Source organism: Diadema antillarum, unplaced genomic scaffold (genome assembly GCF_040938485.1).
Source record: "Diadema antillarum isolate AM-2024a unplaced genomic scaffold, OU_Dant_1.0 seq00000367_RagTag, whole genome shotgun sequence".
In the NCBI taxonomy this organism is placed as follows: Eukaryota; Metazoa; Echinodermata; class Echinoidea; order Diadematoida; family Diadematidae; genus Diadema; species Diadema antillarum.
In genome coordinates this window covers 2,041,303-2,066,317 of record NW_027271368.1, presented here as the reverse complement: position 1 = coordinate 2,066,317, position 25,015 = coordinate 2,041,303, and the positions used below count along the sequence as shown (strand labels likewise).

General features: G+C 37.4%; 1 protein-coding gene across 1 annotated transcript in view; it reads left to right on the top strand.

Annotated features, from left to right (window-relative positions):
• LOC139731245 (uncharacterized) overlaps nt 1-21,692 on the top strand; it is a 28,571-nt gene extending 6,879 nt beyond the window's left edge. Inside the window, exons 2-8 of the mRNA XM_071642130.1 lie at nt 10,887-10,979; nt 12,730-12,836; nt 14,407-14,534; nt 16,184-16,296; nt 17,370-17,582; nt 18,504-18,765; nt 19,567-21,692. Of these exons, the coding sequence (XP_071498231.1) occupies nt 10,902-10,979; nt 12,730-12,836; nt 14,407-14,534; nt 16,184-16,296; nt 17,370-17,582; nt 18,504-18,765; nt 19,567-19,865 (1,200 nt within the window). The 5' untranslated portion in view covers nt 10,887-10,901 and the 3' untranslated portion in view covers nt 19,866-21,692. The remainder of the gene's footprint in view (nt 1-10,886; nt 10,980-12,729; nt 12,837-14,406; nt 14,535-16,183; nt 16,297-17,369; nt 17,583-18,503; nt 18,766-19,566) is intronic.
• The last annotated feature ends 3,323 nt before the right edge of the window (nt 21,693-25,015 follow it).

Here is a 25,015-nt window from a genome sequence, read left to right as displayed (position 1 = left end):
TGTAGTTTCAAGTTTGTTCATGGCAGAATCAGGGGTGCCCCCCTTGGGACCCAGGGGAGGGGGGTGGGGAAGGGTTCTAATGGGGCCTAAATTGTACATTTTCATCTTCTTCTTGAGAACCCCATGACCCATTTTCACCAAACTTGGCAGGTAGCATCCCTAGGGGGTTAGGAACTCAATTTGTTAAAATGGGCACCATGCCCCACCCAGGGGGCCCTCAGGGGGCCCAAGCCCCCCAAAATTAAGGATTCTGCAAAAATCTTCTTCTCTAGAACCAGAAGTGATAGTGCTTAGTTAATACTATGAGTTAGTACATTGATGACTGTAGTTTCAAGTTTGTTCATGGCAGAATCAGGGGTGCCCCCCTTGGGACCCAGGGGAGGGGGTGAGGAGGGGTCCTAATGGGGCCTAAATTGTACATTTTTATCGTCTTCTTGAGAACCCCATGACCCATTTTCACCAAACTTGGCAGGTAGCATCCCTAGGGGGTTAGGATCTCAATTTGTTAAAATGGGCACCATGCCCCACCCAGGGGGCCCCCAGGCGTCCCAAACCCCCCAAATGAAGGAATCTTTATAAATCTTCTCTAGAATCAGAAGTTATAGAGCTGAGATAATACTATGAGTGAGTACATTAATGACTGTAGTTTCAAGTTTGTTCATAGGAGATCCAGGGGTGCCCCTCTTGGGTAGGGGGGGGGGGGGGTTGGTTGGAAGGGTCCAAATGGGGGCCTGAATTGTACATTTTCATCTTCTTCCTGAAAACCTCATGATGGATTTTTGTCAAACTTGGCAGGTAGCATCCCTAGGGGGTCAGGATCTCAATTTATCAAAATGGGCACCATGCCCCACCCAGAGGGCCCCAGGGGGCCCCAATCCCCCCAAATTAAGGAATCTTAAAAAAAAATTGGGCCTTTATTGTACATTTTCATCTTCTACTTGAGAATGCCTGGTCAAATTTTGGTAGAGCTGTGAATAATTTAGGTTAGTGACTGCGTGAAAGGTGAACTTGCGATACTCAGGTGAGCGCTAGACCCGCGGGTCTCTTGTTTTTTATTGCTAGACTGTACGTTTTAGGGCAAATTTACACTTTTTCACTTTTTTTAACAATGAGAATGCACAAAATACACCCTTCTGTTGTATATATAATATTGTAATCAAGATCATTTCTCCTGCTTTAGTTAAGTAAACATATAGATGCTTTCATCTTAGAAGCTTGATTTCCATCAAGCAATTTAGTTGTAAAGATTTACCAATCACAGCTTTCCATGTAGGTTGCTTTTTCTTGTGTTTCGGAGGTGACATTGTTTGTTAACACCATATTGTTATGTGATAGTGAAAGGCAAGACTTCAGTTCCTTTTCACTATCTATTAACATTTTCTAATACTTTTAATATCTACAAAATCCTCACAACAGAAGTGACTTGTTTATACATAGCTCACCAGAATTCCCTTGATACCAAAGTGATACATGTGGCAGTTCATGCATGCCCTAGTCCACAATCATTAAAAACAAGAATGTAAAAAAAAAAAAAATCATCAAATAATCAAACTTCACAAAAAGGCCACATGCCTATAGCTGGTGCACAACTTGTTCTTGAATTCTTAGTTGTTGTTTTTCCATGTACAATGTGGTAATCATAAACAAAAGTATGTTATTTTTTTTTGATATGACAATAATTATTACATTTTCCAAGTTGAACCAACTTTTTATGACATTGTATTTTTTTAAGATTATTCAAGTTATGTGACAACTAAAGTGAACAGAGGAACAAGTCCCGAGGACTGGAAAGGGAAAGATAAAAAAACAAGATTTGTAGTTCTATTTCAGTATAATTTTGATGAGGTGTTTACCTTGTTTTGTTATTATGTTTTATCTCAGAATTTGGCTTTAAGTACTGGAATTTCAAGGAAATGAAAATGGTTTCTTAAAGGACAAGTCCACTTTCATATACATGTGGATTGAGTGAATGCAACAACATTAGTATAACATATCATTGAAAGTTTGGGAGAAATTGGACAATCCATTCAAAAGTTATGGGTCTTTTAAATATCTGCACAATCACTGCTGGATGAGACGACTACGACAGTGTATGATGTCACATGCATACAACGATATAAGGAAAATATAAGTGAATTTCACAAAACTTTACTTTTTGAAAAAAGTGCACATTTTTTCAACTTGCTCTGATGTATTTTAGGGCAATATTATTCACCCTGCCTTCCAAAAGAGAGAAGTCATGTGTTCTTTTGTTATGCAAGAAAAGTGAAAATACAGAATGTTGAATTTTCTTGATACTTTCTCTATATCCTTGTACACATGTGACATCACAAGCTATAGAAGTCTTCTCATTCAGCTTTGACTGAGCAGAAACTTTAAAAATCCATAACTCTGGAACGGATTGCCTTACTTTCCTCAAACTCTCACTGATGGGTAAATATTGCTATATTTACTCAACCCTCATGTCTATTGAGGTGAACTTGTCCTTTTCCAGTTTCGGTCCCTTATAGGTTTATTTGAGACCAGTTTGTGTCCGGGACCTTCTGTGAAGTTGATGGGGAAAATTACTGAACAAAAACAAATTTTCCCCTCAAGTTCACAGAAAAGCATTATGCTGCTCTCTTCAGCTGGGAAACACAAACTGTTGTCTTAACCAAACTGTAAAAACCTGTTAAAGATTAGTATGAATTACAATCTCAAACAAAATATGAGCTGGTATCTATTATCATGAAAGAGAATAAACAAACAAAATAACAAGTAAGAACTGAAAGAAAGAGCTTATATTTGAAAATTAAAGCCATGAGGAAAGACATGAATGTTCACTAAATAGTTAACACCTGAGAAGTTGGGTTGTCTCTGTGTTGTCACCCCAAAAACAATAAAATGGTTTTTCTTATCTTATACTTTTTACTCTCAAAAGTGACTGTTAAATATGCATGATTTGCAGGTAATTTTCAATCAATTCAAAATGATATGTAAAATATATTTTAGTAATGTCAACAGTTTAAATGAATCTGGTGTATAGAAAATTTATCCCAGATGAACCAAACACCTTTCACCAGTATCCATAACATTTGTATGGTGGCTATCAAGGATGATGAAGAATTCATGAACATCCTTGAATTAATCTATTTATAAAACTATGTGCAAACAAAAACGTACACAAGTCAAATAAGAATTTTTGCTTTTGGTATTCATACCGTATGTCCCCGCCAAAAAATTACAGTGGTATCCTCCTCCGCAATGATAACTTTAAAGATAGTGAATCAATCTAAAATACAATGTGAGGGATTGAAATTATAACTCATTGCCCACGCCTTAGAGAAAACCCCATTCAATTTGCTTCAGAGGTTAAAGAGAATTGAGGATTTTTGTAGAGCATGTGAGGAATCCCTTCCCTCCAAGTTCTGCAAGTGTTTACACATTAACATGCAGTTCCAAGAGCATCCAAGTGCTAAACTTGGAAGAATCAGACTCCTGACATCCTTTATAACAATCCACATTTCTTTGAGATCACGTAACCAAATTGACTGGGGCATTCTGCAAATAGAGCTAAGATGTTATGATTTAAGACCCCAAAGTAGAATTTAGCTGATTTAATCATATTGGGTGCTATCAATGCAAAAGTCTAATTGCAAATTTTTTTGGGGGGGGGACATACTATATGAATACATGAACACAATGTTAACATTGAATGTCACCTCCGAAACAAAGTTATTCTTCCCTGGTGTTGCGGAATAAAATATTCTGAGAGTAAAGAAACATTACTGAAATGATCTTACACCCTCATTTCAATTTAAGGTAGAAAATGGAATGCCATGTTTCTTCGGGTTACAATATCTAGTTTATGTCCGTTATATTCTTACTGTAAATTAATATTTTAAAACAGTGTTAACATTGAATGTCACCTCCGAAACGAAGTGATTCTTCCCTGGTGTTGTGGAATAAAATGTTCTGAGAGCAAAGAAACATTAAAAATGATCTCACACCCTCATCTCAAGTTAAGGTAGAAAATGGAATGCCATGTTTCTTAAGATTTCAATATTTAGCTTACATCCTTCGTCCAATTGGAAGGCAAACTACCGGTACCCGTGCTAATTAATGAAGTGTAAAAAAACACTTGCTCTGTGTGGTTTATCTGCTTGAAACAGGAGTTAATTTCTTGTTCTCGAGTTATAATTATTAGAAACATTGATAAAAAGAAGAAGTTTTTGTGTTATTCTCACTTATTCTCAAAAAAAGTGAGTGTTAATATTAATGTCACCTCCGAAACATTCTAATATGTTAACTGTCACCTCCGAAACATCCATGTGTGAAAAATCCAAGTTTTAAAGAAATGATTGGAATTTCATTTAACCTACATGTACATAGGAAGGTAGCCCTTCTTAAAGACTTGTCATAGTAAGAGTTTGACCTGGCCTGCCCTCCAATAAATAATTGAAATCTTAAAAATTACATGTCAATTGGTATTTTTAGCAAAAATTTATAAATCTCATGTATTTTTTTTAAATTCACTTTTTATTCAACCCCCAAATAGTTTTGATTCACAAACTATATATTGTTGTTAACCATATAAACTTTGCATGGTGAAGTTTGACTACAGAGTTTTGTCAATATGGTGCAATTATTTTGCTTAAATTTACTTCAGGTGCCAGGGTTTTCCTTAAATTACACCAATAACCCTTCAGCTTTAAGGTCTGAAATGTTATTTTTTCAAAAATTTGAATACTTTCAAACAGGAATCAAACAGAATAATGAAAAAATATTTTGTTTGAAATTTTGACCCTCCGAGTACAAAAGTTACACCACTGATCGTAAAAAAGGCCTGATACAACATACCAACAAGTAAAAAATAAAGATGCATGCCCTTAATGTGAGATACAATGGAACATGCAGGTTTTAGTGACAGAGCGAGTCTCTAGAGTGGGATTTAAAAAGAAAAAAATGGGGTTGGGTATAAAACAAAACTGCATCCCTCCCCCTTCCAGTTTAGCTTGAACATAATGCATAACTGTATTAGTTGTATTGTTTTATATTTTGCCAAATAAATGAAATGAATGAATAACTTAATGGAATTGTATAGTTTTGGTTAGGACCTAACGTCTGTCGTCAGTTTCCTCACATTTTTGGGTGAGATAATGAGAAACCTCTTATACATGTAAAATGTGAAAGAGCATGTACAGAATTCCAAGAGGAATTCAACGTTTATTTGGTGAAGATTGGTTTTGAAATGGCTGAAATTTCCAAAACAAAGCAATCCTAATAAAGGTGGGACCCACCTTTTATTACGATTGCTTTGTTTTTTACTTTGTTTTTGGATGTCCCAGGCATTCCAAAACCGATTTTCATCAAATAAACTTTGAATTCCTTTTAGAATGGTATGCTCTGTACTATTTCAACGATGTGGTTTCTTGGTTCGTATCTCACAAAAAGTTACAAGCCCAATTCTTACCTCAACCAATACTACCTATACCATCCCTTTAAACAGAAACTGTGACTGTCATAAACAATATGAAGTTAGTTGTTTTGGATGATTGATCTTACTGTGATTATGAAGATGGGTCAAATATCTATTAAACTGTATTTTCGTAGAACTTAAGTTAATTCAGTTTCAAGTGAAACCTTATTTGTCTTTGTTAAAGCAAACATTGCTTATAAATGCTCTGAGATGCTGTGATTACTATCATGAGTTTGTCAGAAAAGCAAATTATTATGATAGATCTTTTATACAATGTTTTGAAAACATTGCATCATATGCTGGATATGGATAGTAAACTGTTGTCATGACAGCAACAAGCTTCTACATCCATGTAGGAAGCAACTGACTCTCAACAGATTTCTGCTGAACTTGCCAAAACTGTGGCAATTTTACACCCTGCCAGCTGCTTCCATATGAAAATAAAGTCTGCATTTCCTGGGCATAAGACTGCTGTCATTGGTAGCATTTACTACACAATACAGTACAATTCAATACAATATAATACAATACAATACAACACAACACAATACAATACAATACAATACAATACAATACAATACAATACAATACAATACAAAGCAAAGCAATACAATACAATACAATACAATACAATGAATGTTTAATGAGTTCTTTCCTTGCAACTCAGATCACTTACAAAATTACAAAAATAAAAAATAAAAGGAAATTGAATTGTAAATATAAAAAGCAACACTTTGATCAACCTTAAACTCACAATGAGGACTGTAGTGGAGCAACATACAGTTGTTGTTTTTTTGTTTTTTGTTTTTTTTTGGGGGGTATGATTGCCTTTTGACCCCCCCCCCCCCAAAAAAAAAAAAAAAAAAAAAAAAAATGTGGCCCCTACTTTCCCAGGAACCTTGACAAAGTGTAATGATTGATGTAGGAATACGTTGTTCAACATAGTAGAAATACATTGTATGATGGATTATCCTACACTGCTCATTAGTGCTACATGGCACTGCTATTGAATCCCAGAGGGGCCCCAAGTAGGACCCCTACAAATCTTGAAACAAAAAGAAACAAAACAGAACAACACCAACTAAAATACTATCCCACAAATAAGACAGACAAGTGCTATGTAGAGTAGAATTGCACCTTTGACGTGACAGGCTATGATATTAACAGGCAAAGTCAATGGAGTCATTTGTGATACATGTGTGATAAATGATGTGACTGTCTACGTGTAACTGAAAGGGCAAGGTTTATTGTGTCATCACAGTATGAGTAGTCTACATTTGTATGTATTAGAGATAGCCATGCCCTCGATTTGCCATGAACCCGTTGAGGACGGGCTGATTGTGTTACAACACATATTTTGCCCGAGTACACTCGGGACTCATCCTCAATGGGTTAATGAAAATATGAACACAGTGTAGCACTGTTTTCATTGACACTGAACACACACAGACAGATCTACTATTCAACCTTCAAAGACATATAATGCTTTCAAGACTTTTCCTTTTTCTCACCCCAGAGAGAGAGAGAGAGAGAGACAGACAGACAGACAGACAAACAGACAGACAGACAGAAACAGGTAGAAAGAATGAGGGAAGAAAGAATTTTCAAAGGATACATGTAGCAGGCTAGCTTGCAGATTTTGGCAAAGTGGTTTTCATTTGAAAAGACTGTGTGTAGACTGTCTCCCTGACCTTGAAGTAGTCAAATAGTGTACTCTGGACTGTGGAGTTTACATGTTGATAGATTGAAACAAACTGATGAAGTGCTCAGTCTTATGGCTAAAGGTAATTGTGGACATTGTTAGGATAGGATATACAGCACATGTACACTATACAATGGGTATGTACATTTGTAAATTAATATCACATGCAATTGATAGTTTTCTTATTTGTTTTTTGGATGAATCAAACAGCAGGCAGTCCAGTATGAATGTTTTTCTTTTGCATTATAATTCCTACTTTTATTTCATTTGGAGGCAACAAATATACAAAAAGTGTTATTATGTGTACAGATGTACGCACTGCAAACAAATTCTGCATTAAATAATTCTGCTTCATAAGGTGATTTGTTCTACCTGTCTATAAATGTGGAGCTACAAATGTACATGTGTACATCAAAATATTAAGGAATTTATGTGCAAGGGTTCCCTTTAGGGTTTGTCTAGCTAGATTAGCTGCAGATAGTTCAAGTAGAGTGTTGCTTACATTGTATGATACCACGATTGCATAGTGCAATGGTTGATTATTTTCATTTCCATAGAAATGGTGTTTTAGCCCATATTTTTGTGTGAGTATGTTTGTGTGTATGTATGTGATTTTTAAGAGAGGAAGGTTTGAATGTTAGTGTCACTCCACTGTCAAATTGACTCAAACATTAAAAAGAATAGAGATTCAAGAAAGCAGGTAAAGGGTTCATTATCCATTTTGTTCTGGAATTGATATCTGTGAACAAAAACAGTACAGAATGTGAACGTTTGCGTGTTAGCATGTCATCAATAGATCAGTCACGTTGCAAAATGCATTGTAGATGAGGTACTGTTCTCATCACCTCTGTCACATCACAAGTTTTCCAGTAACTTGCACTTGAATTTTATTAGATTTCCTTTTGAAATGAAGTAAAAGTATTTTTCCCCCTTACCGTATGTCCCAAAAAAAATTACAACTGGACCCTCCGCAATGATATCTTTAAAAACAGTGAATCAATCCAAATTCAGGGTATGAAACTATAACTCATTGCCCACATCTTACAGAAAACCCCATTCGATTTGTTTCAGTTGTCAAAGAGAAATGAGGAATTTTGTAGAGGATGTCAAGAATCTCCTCCCACCAAGTTCTGTCTATTGTATTCACACACAAAAGCATCGAAGTGTTAAACTTGGAAGAATCAGACTCATGACATGCTTTACAACATTCCACATTTCTCTGTGACCGCTTAACCAAATTGAATGGGGGTTTCCGCAAAATAGAGCTAAGGTGTTATATTTTAAGACCCTGAAGTAGCATTAAGACGGTTTAATCATATTGGGTGTTATCAGTGCAAAAATTTGATTGTATTTTTTTTTGGACATGCTGTACAGTAGGCATACGTATACATTCTATACATTATAAAAAATGGTTGACTTGACAGGGGGAAGGGGTCATGCAGTTTAAGGAAATACCATTACTGTAAAAGTGGAAATTTTCGCGGTGTTCAAATTTTCGCGCATTTCGCGCAACCAGAAACTAGCGCGAAAATAAAAGCACGCGAATATTTTTGCTTGCCATATGTGCCTGTGCGTGATGTCTTGATTCCGCGGAATTAAAAACACGCGAAACTCTTCCGACCCGGCCAAGCGCGAAAAATTAGTCACGCGAAAATATCCACTTTTACAGTATATCATCCTATTTTTTTTTTTTTTTAATTCACTCAAATCATTCATTCATTGAATGAATCCAAAATAATTTTGGTATCAGTGTACTTATACTTTAAACCACTTTGGGGAATTGTGAGAAATTACGATCGTACATGGTTGTCTCAACTGAATGTGCTTTGAATACTCACAATGTATCATGTGTGAAACTTCAAAACTTCAAAACTGCCTTCTTCTCAGCCAGATTGTGAAAACTCAAGATAGCATGTTTGTTTAATTATGGTTCTAGGACAATTGCCCCAGATCCTAACCCTAATCCTTATCTTGAAGCGAATCATAACCCTAACCAACTAACCCTGAACCTACAATATGTACAAACCCTAACCCTAATCTGTACTGGGGGGGGGGGGGGGGGGGGGGTAAATGTCCCGATAAATCAGTTTCAGAGTTTGTCACAAGCTACATTGTATGCTCACTATCAAAGATTAAGGACAAATCTTGTCCTCTACAAAGTTTGCCCTAATAATGATCACCTTCTAATAACTAGGGTATACAGTTTATGTACCAAGTGCACACGTACATTACTTAGCTCTTCTCTTGTCATGTAGTACTTTACTCGCAGTGGATAACCGCTAAATCCCTTGTTATGTGTAATCGATCCAACCAAGTCATTGTATATTGTATGTACAGTATAATCTTCATGATTAAGCTCCTCTGGTATTTGTCAAAAACTAATTTCAGTGGTCTTATGTCCACATCTGATGCAAATTTTCAAGTGCTGCTACCATCGCATGTGTGAGAGGTGAACATTCTGTTTGTTTGTGGTGGGTTAGGATCTTTGGACTCGGGGCAAAAATCTATTCTAGTGTAAATCTTGTGTACAATGTACATATGTGACCCTGCACCTCAAAACAAACAAAAAGTCGCCAGACATGAAGTTTTAGTTAAGACCATATTCCGAAAGAGCAGACTTTAAGCTTTAAAATGATGTATAACTCAAATCAAATTGACTCTCCTAACCTATCTAAATATAGCACTATCCTTTCAAAAGTTATTAGAGTTGAAAGTGAAGAGTGTGGACAAGGTTTTTCAGAAATGAAAAGGGGACACACCTAATCACACTATTCTACCAAAAATGTTCGAGATAAACTGCTTAAAAACACACTTTCCTGCCCGTTTTATGATACCAACTTTTAGCATAATGTAAAAGAAGACCCGCTCTTTCTGAAAATATGAAAAAGTCAAGTTCGGCTAGGTTGACCCATTTCACTTATTTTCAGTCCTCACGCAAAATCAGTGTGTGCGACTTTATGTTCGTTTTGAGGTGCACGGTCACATATAACGCTTGTTTCACAAAATGTTCAGGCACTCAAAATGGTAAAGAAATCCGAAACATACACATGTATGCATTCACACACATTTACACATCAACACCTACAAAATTCTGTATATTAAAGTGCATGAATGTTGCCACATTATTACAAGGGTGCAGTGATTTGATGCAGTTATTGATTTCATGTCAAAGAATTGAAATATAGTGCAGATTATGATGCCATCACCTATGCCAACGTGGCTACAACTGTAGGCCTACAGATGTCGATGTAAGTGTACAGATGTGTGGTTACACGTAGGTAGGAGTGGCGAGCAGTTTTATCAAGTGATTTGTGAACATGATATTCTGAAATTCCCCCACTTTCTTTATTAAGGTGCGGATGTGAAACCTATCCCATTCTCTCTGTCTGATTTCACTTTATGTAATCAAACCAACTTGAACATGGTTTTGGATTGCTCTTTTCCCAGTAAGGTGTGAAGTGAAGAAGTCTACTTCAAATAGACTTTTTGCATCCATGGGTTTTATTCATAGTTTGCTCTCTATAAAAAAAAAAACAACAACATAAAAAAGGCAATTTGACAAAAGTTTTTATTTTCCCTTTGATTTTGTCATTAGGTGAATTCAGATGTAAAATGCATTGATCATTTTATTGGAAATGTGCTGTCAAAAAGACTATGCATTATTATTGAATATATTTTGACCATTCTTCTCCTTAAATTTCATTAAATCATCCTTTGTGCATTCAGGTTTGATACCGCAAGATGGACACCCGTACCTTGCCTATGATCGGAGTCACCCTCCTGGAAGACTTTGTGAAAAATCCACCACCTTACTTTCAGGTAAAGACAGACTTCATTGCAATTATTCTACAACCATTGTTAACCTGTTTCCTATATGATTGTAAAATCTCTGCAGACCTGTATATCCATTATGATTAGGTTTTGGTTGTGGGCTAAAAGAAACCCATTATTATCATGCTGTTGGCCCACAAAGAATATCGCTGATTGGGCTATCATCTTTTCTTTAGGGAAAATTAAGTGATGCATTGTGTGATCTGACGTGCAGTTTTGAGAAGGACAAATACAAAATATGAAAGTATTAATTATTAAAGAGCAGAAATGTACATATAACATACATTGTAAAGTCCGCCAAAGACCTGAATTCTTTTGATATTCCTCAAGGTGGGCATGTTGTCTTGGAAATTAATTAATGATACTTGATATATAATCTGTAAGACTCCACCTGTCTGTAGAGTTTGTATTCTGTATGCTTCTTACATAGAGATCCTATCTCCAGTGTTAGACTGGACTGTAAATGTCTTACTGTAGCCAGTCATATCCCTAAAGTCACTATCAGGTTGCCAACTGCAGGAAAAAATAATTTCACACTGTCTTTTCATAGGCATAACACATGACTGCTTAGGTATGTTGTACATCAATTCATTTGGAATTCATTCAAGTGATAAATGGAAAAAAAAGTAATTATTTATGCTACTTCTCTGAACATAAAACTGATGGATCACACAGTTGGGGGGGGGGCAGAATCCGCCCCCCCCCCCCCTCGACGTTTGGCGCTATAATTCTGTTCAAACGCGAGAAGACCTCGTCGTGAGGCTTCTTGACTTTGTATGTTCAAATCTCGCGCAACTTGTGAGACCAAATATGTAACGCCCGCGCATACTTATTGCGAAGCCACGCCCAGTTTTGTAACGGAATGTCACAAACAATTTTGTGATTTTGTGTACATTTTCTAGATGGAAAACAGTGCTCTGTCATGAAAGTCATAAAAACTTGGTTATTTTTACAATTAATCACTTTCATTGATTAATTTTGTGCTAATTATGGTAGAAAAGTGGTCAATTACAATTTCCAATGAAAAACACAGAAATACATAAGAAATCATGAAAACAAAAATACATAAGAATTGAAATGAGTTTTGGAAGTTTTTGTGATGTACACTTGTTGAACATACTAAAACAGATTTACAGATAAAAAATTAGACTCCCAATGCTTTTAGTTAGGCTAAAATATGATCTTGAGCTGAATTTCCATAATTTATTAATTAAAATTAGAAATTGATTGTTTAAAAAAATCTTGTGACACATTCTTGTAGATTATGACGTGGGTCTTACGCATGTGAAATTTCATCGCGATCGCACCACCGATGGCCGAGATCTCAGGGGTGGGGGGGGGGGGGGGCAGAATCCATCCCCCCCCCCCCTGGTCTGAGCATAGCCAAAAAAGCCTGGCCCTTAATAGGGTTTAAGCTATTGAATAACATCATGTGAGTGAAAGTACAGGGTGAACACTGTACTAGTGGTAATCAGAAATTCACATGTTATCAAGTTGAAGGATGTCACTGTACATCTGGGGCCCGTTGCATAAAAGTTACTATTATGGTAACTTTGCCATCCAATGGTAACTTCCATGGAATTCTTGATTTTGATTGGCTGTTGAGTATTGTTGCCATGGTATTTACCATTGGATGGCAAAGTTACCGTAATTGTAACTTTTATGCAACGGGCCCCAGGTTCACATTAAAGTTGATTTCTGCCATCAAACCAGTTTGCCCTGTCTACCTATATCACAGGTGCAGCACTGCATGCGTCATCCAGTCATTAGACCGGTACACAATCAGGTCAACCTATGTGCCTACAATTCTTCCCGTGAGGCATGGTTCCCAGACTCCATGGGCAGGTGAATATCTCTTTTCTGGGTGTGGCTGCCCTCACTTCTTCTTCTTCTTCTTCTTCTTCTTCTTCTTCTTCTTCTTCTTCTTCTTCTTCTTCTTCTTCTTCTTCTTCTCTTCTTCCTTTACCCTCACGATTATGAACACCAATACGGGTAACTAAGGGCAGTGAGGTTAAGCTAAGTCAGTAGTGTGTCTGCCTCAAGATCCAAAGGACCTTGTTCGATTCCCACTGAGCAATGTTGTGTGCAATCATACCGTCCCCTTTTACGTTAGGCAAAACACTCTGTCCCTCGGATAGGACATAAAATGGGGTTCCCATGTGTGAGAGAGCAGTACAACTCATGCACATAAAAGACCCCGCTTCACTCATTCTTCGCAAAGAGCAGGGTGTTTTCACCCGTTGAAGTGGTCCCACCTCACATCCAACTGGACCCCATGGAAGACCAGCTATTGCAGCTGAATGAGCCATCCCTCAGATAATAATAAAACAAACAAACAAACAAGTTTCATAATTGATTCTGATTTATGCAAATTCCTGAACTTTTCTCTTTGAGTGATCGGAGTAAGTTCACATTCCTTTTAATACCTGATTTGTTGACGATATTGATTTTACTGTATGTTGTAACATGAGTCTAAACCAGTTTGCATTCATTACTTGATGCTACAAATGAGAAAAAGGTAGGACAAGCTTTCTTGTTATAAAGGAAAATTATTTTTTTTCTCAGGTTGTGCATAACATTTTCATACATTACAAAGCTGTCCTATTTGTAGTTCATTTGATGTCAGAACTTGTCCACCAAGGTAGATTAAGCTAGCCTCATGTCTTGCAATAAAAGGGGATGGAATTACTTTTGTATGGAGAGGAGGACCAAGTTGTAAGAATAATCTTAATTTGATATTCCAATGGCTGTATTACATTGTATTTCATATTGTTACTTTTGTGTAGCTCTGCAGCAATAACACATCAGTGAAAGTTGGGGGAAAATCAGACAATCCATTCAAAAGTTATGAAAAGTATCTGCGTTGTTACTGCTAGATCTTTACAAGGAAAATGTAAAGAGAATTTCACAAAATTTTATTTTTGACAAAAAGTACACATTTCCTCGACCTGTCACTGGCATATGTTAGGGTAATGTTATTCCCTCTGCCTTCTGAAAGAGGCAAATCAAGTGTTCTTTTATAGTGTGAGAAAAGTTCAAAAATGTTGAATTGTCTTCATATTTTCTTTATGTCGTTCTACACATGTGACATCATGAGCCGTAGCGGTCTTCCCATCCAGCAGTGACTGAGCAGAAACTTCAAAAATTCATATCTTTTGAATGGATTGTCCAATTTTCCTCAAACTTTCACTGATGCATTCTACTAATATTGCTGCATTCACTTAATCCACATGTCTATGAAGGTGGACTCATCTGGTTCTTTAATGCATTCCCTCTACGATGCCATTTTAGCACAAAGACTTCTGTAGGGAGTATCTCTTTTCTACTTGGCAGTGTGCACTGTAAAAACAATTGTATATGTGTGACATCTCTCATTCAAGGCTACCCTTCATTGCTCAAACTCTCCCTATCGCAGAGTACTGAAGGTTGAGACTGTTGAGCAGTACGATGCCCTGGTCCACAGGCTCTTGTCGTGTCCCATCGTCCTAGATGTCGTACTTGAGAGGAGTCACAAATCGGGAAGGATCCGCTACATCTTAAAATGTAAGTCTCGCAACTTTTACCGTTGGTGCTGGTAGTCAAGACCCATGAATCTCGGCCTTTTTCAACCCAAGAGCTTTTATTAGGCTCCTACATTTTTTTTTTTTGTTAAGCTGTCTTCACGACCCACCGGTTGAGAAGCATGGGTTCGACAATTATGGAGTGTCAATAGTGCATTTGCTGAACATGTAGAAAGTGCCATAGAGCTTTATTCATATTCATATAGGCATATTCTGGTATCCATTCACAAAGTGAGTGGGTGGAGGTATTCTTTGAAATTTTATGTGTTGCCCACATCCTGTTATGATCTTGTACAATGTATGTATGTACAATGTAAAACCAGAAACTAAAAGTAGAAAGCTTTCTTTATAAAGTTTGTCTAGGATATACGTACGTATACATGTCCCAAGAAATCGATATATATGTGCATGATATAAAAAGAAATCTTTCTGTTTCTAGTGAAAGATTACGTAACAGGATGTTGGCATTAGACAAAACTCATGACATACACACACACACGCCCGATATATCCTGCCTGTATGTTACATGCTGAATTTTCAGTGAAAATCTGAAGTATAAGTATTGGATAGATTAAAGACATGAGAGGGAGAGTGGGGAGAATGTATTTTGATTTTGTGTACAGTCAAACCTCTGTTATCCAGCCATGTCAGGGCCAGCCTCATCTGTCCAAGCGATTTTGATAACTATATAGGGGAGAAAATAAATGTACGTGTACCATACATTGTAGCTGCTGACCCAGTGGTGGCTAAATACAGATGTAGGTAGTGTGCACCACAACTGTTGTGTAATCTACACTAGCCTACTTAGAGTGATATTCCGTAATAACAGAAATTGAAAAGTTTTCGTTTAGAATTCATAACCTGATTCTCCACATGGAATGTTATAGTTAAATCGTGTGAGTTTTATAGGTGCTTTAATCGAGTTTGAAATTACTCTTTTTCCTGTCTTCACTGTGTGAATATGTCTGGATGATACAGAAGTCCAGATAAGAGATGGGAGGATAGTTGATTATACATGAAATAATTCAAGTACACACAATGACGTTACACAAATTGTAACTGAAACAGAAATGTATTGGCATACAATATAACATAAATCGCAATGTAACACATTAAAGCACTCAGACGTTTATAACTGGAGCAAGGACTGATAATATGCGTGATTTTTGCACAATTATCCAGCCTACAACATAATACAGTGATCACTAATATCGTTTATTGAGATAAAAATTATAGTTCAATTCAAACTACCAAAGTATGGATTGATATCACCACCCCCCCCCCCAAGCTACTGATAAAATTGTATTCTCTGTCCTTATGTGTATGGCTCTAATCTGGGACAAAGGAATTTCTATAACCAACATGCTGTGTGCAAGAAGTAGACAGTTGTATTCCTGATATGTGAAAAAGTGTAGTTACTTTATGGAGGATGTGTCTTTATCTCTGTTATAAATGCACATAAACTATCTTTAGTATTTCTTATTGATTTTTATTTTCTCTCTTTGTCAATGACCTGATAGTGATAATTTTCAGGAGTGATTCTGTTTTGGTTGTTTGTTTTGTAATTTCACCTCTCAAGTTCTTTAGTGGTATGGAAAATTCTATTTCATTATTTCTATTTCTTGCCCTCAGGTGATATCATCGTCACAATCAACACAGCCCACCCAGTGATCAGAGCTCAGATGCAGAAGCTTTTGGAGGAAGGGAGGGAGGACATCGTCAACGGGCGCAACTTTGCCATCGATGTGAGCCACCGTAGAAATCACATTTTGTGATCTATGTGAAGCATACTGTGACGTTTATTTGAACTTTGTGTGCATTGCATTGATGCTGCCAATTCTCTCCTCTTCCTTTTAGGAAACATCCCCATTTTCACTCCAATTTTGTGTTCCATAGCAAAGGTTGCATACATTCAATGCAGTCCCTACTCTCTGAAAAGATAGTTAGAGGTAGCGTTAGTGATTACAAATTGCTGCATGGCTGTTGGCGCTAGTGGGCAATATGTAATGAAATTGTAGTGACTTGTTATCTCTGGCTCTCAATCTCTTGTTTATACAGGGCTTGCCCCTCTCTTACAGAAACATTGTGGAACCTGGGAACAGTCATACATACTGTGATTTGATAACTGAAGAGTTTTAATCACAAATGGACTAAATCCATTCTTGCTAAGTTGAGATATATGTGATTACAGCTGCTAAAAAAAGAAAATAATAAGAAAATACATGTTTTTAATTATAACTTCTAGAATATTCCTTGTTATGTCACAAGTGAGGAATTATTGGAAAGGTTTAATTTTGCTCTATCTGATAATGGACTTACATTTTGTTTAAAAATGGCACTTAGACCATTTTGCAATAAAACTCTTCAATTGCAACCTATATTCTCCCTAAGTAGTCACTGTAGCTGGATTTATTAGAACGCTACAGTTATTCAATGCAAAGGAGAAGTCTCACGTATGGACTTCATGCTGGAAACAGATACTTTGTTGAAATTCTTATACAGTTCATATTTTTCTTATGGCAAATTTCTGTGAATATTTTCCATTCTCTTTTTTTCAGCTTTGCTTATTTCTTATATTGAGCTCAACATCAACACTATGGGAAATTTGACTTGGGAGTAGATTATTTGGACCAAGCTGTGATATAAGATCTGTTTAATATAAACTTTTCCTTTCTGTTCTGAATTTTAAAAAAATGATGATGGTGATGATGATGAAACCAAATATTAGGGTGACCCAAATATGGTTTTCAAATGAATGAAATTAGGAAAGAGGACAGTAAAAATGCACTTTTTTCTGCTGGTGATGTCTTCTCTCAAGTTTGACTTCGATGGCATCCTGAAGAGCTGGTTCAGCAGTCTCCATCAAGGCCAGGACAGCATCCTGTGGAACACCACCTACAGCTGCTGCTATGCCCACGTGGTGGTCACCAACTCCACCGAGTTCAACACCATGTTTGGCTGCAACTCTGTGGGCATCTGTGGTTTCATCATGTGCCTTCCCATCTGCATATTCATGTGCCCCATCTACAGAGTGAGTTGGCGGGTCACAGTTTAGGATTTTTGCAGTAAAGTTGTTTAACATTGTATTGTACAGACTCACAGAAGAGCTTTAATAGTGACATCATCATCTTGTCTTGTTGCAATTGTGGCTGTAATTAATATTATTGTTTCATGAAAATATGCACAGTTTTAAAATTCTGAAATTTCCTTGCCAATGTATCAAATATTTGATAACATTTTTCCCATTATCCATGTACAATTCATCAAACTGAAATTGAACATGGAGTGACTGTTCACAGAGAGTAGTTTGGTTTGCAGCGGAGCATTGCATACGTAGGTGGATTGGGTAGTCCCTATTCAGTGACATTTTTCAGACAAATTTCCAGACGTCGGTGCCAATTAATCAGCAACGAAAGCATCCCTGTGTGTCTACCAATCAGGGAACAGAGCATAGAAGAGTTATGACTGCAGGCTGTTCTTTTGTGAGCAACCAGTACTTAGCCCGATGAGAACGATATGATTTTTGCTATAACATACATTTCCCATAGACACCTGCTCGAGAATACTCAAGACTTGTCTTCAGAGGGTATAGTTATGCCATATAGATTGGCTTTCGGCAATATCAAGCCCTCATTGCTGAGTGATTTTCTTGTTTAGCATATGAATGTTGTTGAAATTGTTAATGTTTTCTTTCAATAGATTCTAATTCTACTGCCTCCTTGACAAAGTTATATTATCTGGTATAATCTTTGTATTTAAGTTCTTGACCACCTTTTATCATCAGATATTTCATTACCTAGCTAACCCGTGTTTTCAGATTTTTGTCCCTTTAAGTACCAGATATCCAAGTATCTGGCCTTCAAAATTCTAATTCTAGGCCCCCCCCCCCTCCCCCCGTTTGGCCACCAGATATTCCATTGACTGACTCGATTCCCAACCCTTTGACCAACAGATATCTCGTTGCCTGACCACTGTGGACCGAGATGCGGACATAAATGGGGAGGTGGCCTACCTGACCTTCAAGCAGGAGCAGCGGCCAGCACAGAGTGAGCTTCTGGACATGCTGAGGCAGTACCTGGTGCAGCAGGCCCTGCAGCGCAGCACCAGGGCCAGGGAGCAGCCGTACTTAGGGGTACCCGATGTCACCAGGCAGCCCAACTACAATGGCGGCAGTGCCCCCCAGAACCCGGCGGAGATGCTCCAGCCATGTGATTGTGAGTGCAAGCAGAGGGGCTCAGGGATGTTGGGTCTTTAGAAATGAAGCTACTCTGTTGTGCTGGTGATATTAATATTAAAGTAAAGTGGAGATGTGACAAGTTGTAGCCATCAAAAGTTGTTCACAGCAGATGGAAACATGCTTGTGTGGTTTGACATGTTGATCCAAATTGGATAATTATATTATCATTGACAATTTTGAGTGTTCAAGCCATTGTGCCACTACTTTCTTGATGAATGTAATTATTTTATCATCATAAGCAGATACTGTATATGCCATGCACAAATTTAGCAAGTCTACCTTTTTTTTTGTGAATCGGGACTTCCTGATGACATTGTGAGGGGTTAAGTTTTGCTCATCTATTTACAAAGTAAGTGCACCAAGACATCTGAGGCCTACTATGAAATTGTATTATCACGCACCTTGTTCAAGACTGTGTACCAGCACATGTACACATGCTTGTCACATTTATGCGGGATCAGCATTAGTAATCAAGCATGTTGTTATTAAATTCGCAAATACAACCTGTAGCCCTCAACTCGCAAAATTTGTGAAAATTAAACCTGATGGAATGTATGGCATGATATATACAGTATAGTAATGATGACAGTGCCTATAATAATTCTTATCACCTTTCTCCTTTGCTTGTAATCGTGTCATTATTTAGATATGTTTTGTAAATTTAAATACACACAGTATATTTCCATTATGTTCATATGATCATATTTAGATATAAGTATGCATAGATATATACATTGCTTGCATGTATCTCCTAATGCATTCTTTGTTCTTCACCCAGATGCTTCTTATGGAATGGGAACCAGTGGCCAAGTGGAGCACCCTGTTGCCCCCTACACAGCTCCACCACCTGCCCCGGGTTACACCCCTCGCCCAGGTGCACCTCCAGTCATGCCGACCCCTCCTCATCCTCCTGCCCCCACCGGCTATCCCCAAGGGGCCTACCTTCCCCCTCCGGCAGGCCAGCCAGCCCCTGCCAGACCCAATGTGGCACCGGTTCCTGGTCATCCGCAGCCGGAGCTGCCGACGTACGACTACATCATGGGACAAACCTCAGATAGGGATCAGCTCATTACTTGAAAGCCAGCTACCGGCACTACCAAAGTCTGCGGTGGTCACTGCGGGGGTGATTTTGCATCTGTGGGGGCATCTTTACAATTAAAGACATGAAAACACTACCAATGGAGGGATAATCATGGTAAAAAGCAGCTATTTGGTGTCTTCTGAAAGGTGTACCTATACTCACCAGCGAAGAAAATCATGATGACCTTGTACTGTTGTAATTGTATGTGTGTATCAGACCTATTTTTATTTTTCTGATGTAAGAGGAACTTTTGCATTCATTTATAATGAAGGATATTTTCAACCCAATATTGAGTGGGCTCGTTAGATGTTAGTAAAAAAAAGAAAGTAAGGATGGAGAGAAAATCATATTCAATATTAGCTATTAGTGTAACAATGGTAAGGTGTTATAATTATTCATTGCCTCATTGTGTTTCTGTTAACCTGTCAGTCTCCATTGGGTCCTTAAACCATATATCGTCGCTGGGGCGATAAGACCTCGTATCTACAAAATGTCCAATGTTCAGGAGAGCCAAAAAACATGGCGGCCAAAGCACTGTGGCGAATGGGATAGCCTTTCCTTTGGCATGCCGTCGTGGCTTCATTTTTGGAGTAAGACAGTTTGGATTTGGACAGGACATCACTTAACCCATTATTTGACCAATAATCCAAAAAAGTCATTTTCACCAAAATTGCAGATACAAGGTCTTATCACCCCAGCGACGATATGTAGTTTGGAAAAGGTCAACTGTGTATTTTTTTATCTTAATTATACATGAAAAGATATGATTGATCATTAGCTTTGATGATTTGTTTTCATAGTATTTATCTCAGGAGGTCTTGATTTGAAAGCGTGCTCTTGATTTCCGTTTGCTAACCTTTTTTTTCAATGTTTTATGATATGAGAGCAAACATCAAAAGTGTAATGAGTTCTGCTACCTTTGATTTTTATTTCTTGTAAATACAATTGAACAGTGTAAGTTGCTATGTGTATTAGCCAGAGGAGGGGATAGGATGAACTCAATACATGGATGATATGTGTCGTTTTGTCAGTCAAATTCTCTTGCGCCTTGTCATGCACCACACATGTGTGGTGTAGGACTCTAAAAATGGGCTTCCAAAGTTTCCAACTCTGCTTCAAGAGAGTTCCGTTTTTATGTTAGCTTGTGTCAACATGAAGTAACAAACTTCGACTGAAAGATTATTCTATGGGTACCAACACATGCAAATGCCTGTAGACATTACTTAATCTCATTAGAGTGCAACTGAGAAATCGAAGTTTTTTGACCATTGAGCATACTAACCTCTGCTTTTTACCCATTCATATCTTGTTTCCACCTCCACAAATTTGTATGAAAACAAAATTATTCTTCTTTGCTCTTGTCATAAGTTTTGCATCCAGCTCTACAGTTCATATATCTTGAGCCCTTTTTGCTCATCTTTTCTGCGCACTCTGTTCAAAAGTCCTTTCCTTGGAGGTACAATTTGAAAGTTATGAACTTGTTTTTTGCACCTGTTTGTTGAACTGGTGTTTGAAACATTGGCATAGAAAAAGAGTTTGGCTTCTAGAGGTGAGGGGTTATTGTTACATGGAAGGTGTATTTAGGAGTTAAAGCAAAGACTGAAAAGCTACAATAAAGGGAAATGTAAGGTTTTCCATGATTATTTTGAGCTGCTGGTGTCACTGATTTTATACCTTTTTTTTTGTAATGTCAAATAATGTTTCATCTGGTGAGTCGGATGAAAATTATGTCCCTATTTCATTGCTGGAGTAACTTGGTATGAAATCATTGCCCTACCTAGGTTATTTATGATTTTCTTACATGTACCACGTGATATCTTTTTTTTTTTGGGGGGGGGGGCATGACTTCAAAGGGTCATTCTTAACAAGACACTATATCTTCAAATTTGATAAGAAACTGAACTGAAATAGCCTGTAACGTAAAGCAGTGACCCTCCATCTATAGTCATACAGCAGTACTTTGAATGCAGTATGCTTTAGGTGGGGGAAAAAATATTGTTTTAGTGACAACCACACCCTAGAGTCATGTTCACTTTATGGCCATGGGACAGCATCTACGTGGTAAACTTCAGAAGACTCTCAGTTCTGCCTGTCACTGGATTGTTCATTGGGCAGTGACAAGAAGCTAAAACTAAATCATAGAATTGGGCCATATGATTCATCACGCCGTACACTGGGATACCGTCATAACCCAGGGTACGGCGTTATGTAGCGCCATCTCATGTCCATTATCATACAGGTGTACAATGTTGTCATGGCGGCTATTTTCTCATCATCAGCGCCGGCATAAATCGCAGTGGCGATAACGATTGCAATGCCAATTTTCCTTTCATGTCAACTTTTAAACAGCAAAGAGTACAACAGAGCGTGTAAATGAGAAAAAAGAGTTCTTATTTGCATGCATTAATTGTTGCGTAGTCACAAACAAGAAAACATTTTTGTGCATAATAATACTAAAAATTATTTTTACACATTTTTGGTAACTCAGGGTACAGCACTGAAAAAAAAGAATAGTAATTCAACAAAATGTCAAAGTTTCATTTGGTACGCCAGGGTACCAAATACACTGTATTGCATCATATCTGAGTTGCCAAAGTTGTGAGGGTGGAAAATCTGAAATCAAAACATTCTTGTGCCATTGACAAAATAGTACTCTACAACAATGAGCCGAGAAACAACAACTTAGTTTACCAGAGACTTGAACATTTTGATATATCTCGTGTTCCTTTTTTTTTTTTTTTTAACAATTGTAAGCAGTTTGCTCTTGATATGTGGAGCACAAGGTTCTGCATGCATTGGCAAATTGTATATTACCCCTGTGTGTCATTTGTATACAGTAGCCTGAAAATAAATGTAAAAAAAATATTATAAGCTGCTGAAAACTGCCTAGTGATTAGAGAGCAAGTGGAGTAAAATGGAGTCAAGAAGGTCCTGAATTTTTTATCCAAGCAGAATCTTTGTCAGAGGCAAATTGACTAGTTTTGAAATAGGCATTAAGATGATTTTATATGTTTTGCCTAGTTCAGGAATGTGTCTCAGCTACTGTATTGTGTAGTTTACCTTGTGTACATAATAGTATATAGTAAATGTAATATGAAGTCATTTGATGACAGATAGCTTATTTACCATGTTGCCATTTGGGCCCGCCTTGTTTTCTGTGGATCTATCCTATTGCAAAACAGCTCGGTATGCAGTCACATAAGCAGGCATGTTTTACTTGAGTTATATACTTTGTATATTGCATATATACAACCTTGTATAGTTGTAGAGATGCACCCATATAAAGTGTGATGTATCCTTTTTATGATTTACATTTATTTGTATTCCTTCATTGTAAGCAAGTGTGTCTTTTGTGCTTTGTTCTTAGGAAGAATGCCTTTTTTTAAAACCCTGAAACTGCAGTAGGTTGTTGGTAAATTACATACATGATACACTGTATTGTACATACACTTGTAGTACACATCACCTCTGTTGAGCATTTAAAGACACTGTTTCTCATGGTGGTGGCTCAATTTGGACACTGTCAAACTTTATTGGCTGAGTCATGTGATGATATTCAAAGGCATAAAAACACTCTAGTACACAAAGGTTTTTAAGAAATATGCTGTCACTGTGAAGAGATCTATGTAAAGATATCACGTGCTACTGTGCACCATTTACTGTATGGTTTATTCCTACACTTCTGTCAAAGGGAAATATTGGGTATGGTCTCATCACTCAGAGTTCACTTTTGTGAAGTATTTTGCATTTATTTTCTACCCAGATTTTTTTTTTTTTTTTCATTTTCATCGCTTCATATCTATACAATGAGGAGCTTTAGATTTGCGAGGCAGATGTGTGATACGACGATTGCGTTGGCCACTCTCCTCTCTCCCTGCATTGTGTTGCAAAATAACTACATGTACGTGAGGATGCAACCAGAGAACCTATAAAAAATTAAATGGCTCCCCCATATGATCAGTGCATGAATTTGCTCTCTGCATCATGAATTGAGCGGACGAAATAATAGCCCAGAACGCGTAGTGAAAACTCAGATGACGCGAGCTATAAATTGATTGCCTTTGGTAAGCGATTGTATGCATCCTCAGAAGAGGTTTTTGTTTTGTTTTTTCCTCTCCGAATGTCCCCATTACAAAAATCTAAAGCTCCCTAATATGAGATACGCTGGTAGCATGTCGGACTGTGCACCTCTAATTCTCCTAACTGGTAACATTGTTTAAGAGTGCCTTCAAAGCCTTCAGTGTATTTGGCTGTTGCCAACTTGTTTTGATAAGGCATGTTCGTCTCCCATTGTTTCATCACCAGCTGTTTGTTTCGTTCATGTCTTTGTTGTTCATTTGCCTATTTCTTTTGCAGTAACAGCCCCTGCCAAACTGGCAATGTCTACAATACAAAACTATACTAAAATAAATCCATGATTTGTACTGCATACCAGGCCACCCTATTTAGTGCTGTTTTTTACCTATCAATGTTATATCATCTGACAGCATGTCACCCTTAAATGGAAATCCACTTGTGTAATGACTACTTTCAAAGCTTATGATATGTTAGGGTATACACACTTTCTGCTATTGATGATGTAGAGCACAGTTTTATTAACACTGATAGTCTATGAAGTGATATATGTTTATTTTTATGAATAAAAGGTGAATATACACATAATGAAATATATTGTAAATACAGGTTGTTCTTTGTATTATTTTACCACTCAAAGCCTTATCTGATACATTGAAAGAGGAAGGAGAAAAAAAATGCAGGTCAGTGACCTTTGTGCTGATTTCCATTGGCAGTAAATCTTGACTCACATGTTATTGCATTCGTCCAAGTAAGGTTTAGCAATTCGATTGGTGCAAAGCCGAGCATCACAGTGCTATACACACTGTACACCTGACAATGTGTTGCATCATTCGATGAAATTTGTGTAAATGCACTTTCGTGATCAACATACAGTCGATTGTTTCTTATAGATTTGGGTCACTAACACACTTAAACCACTAATATAATGTCTTTTTTTTTTGGGGGGGGGGGGGGGTAGTTGTCTACAAGCATACTTCATGTTACACAGCCTGATAGTTTCTACATCTGATTTTTCTTTTCCCACGTTGTACCCTCAGGTAATCATTTTATAATCAAACGGGAGACTCAA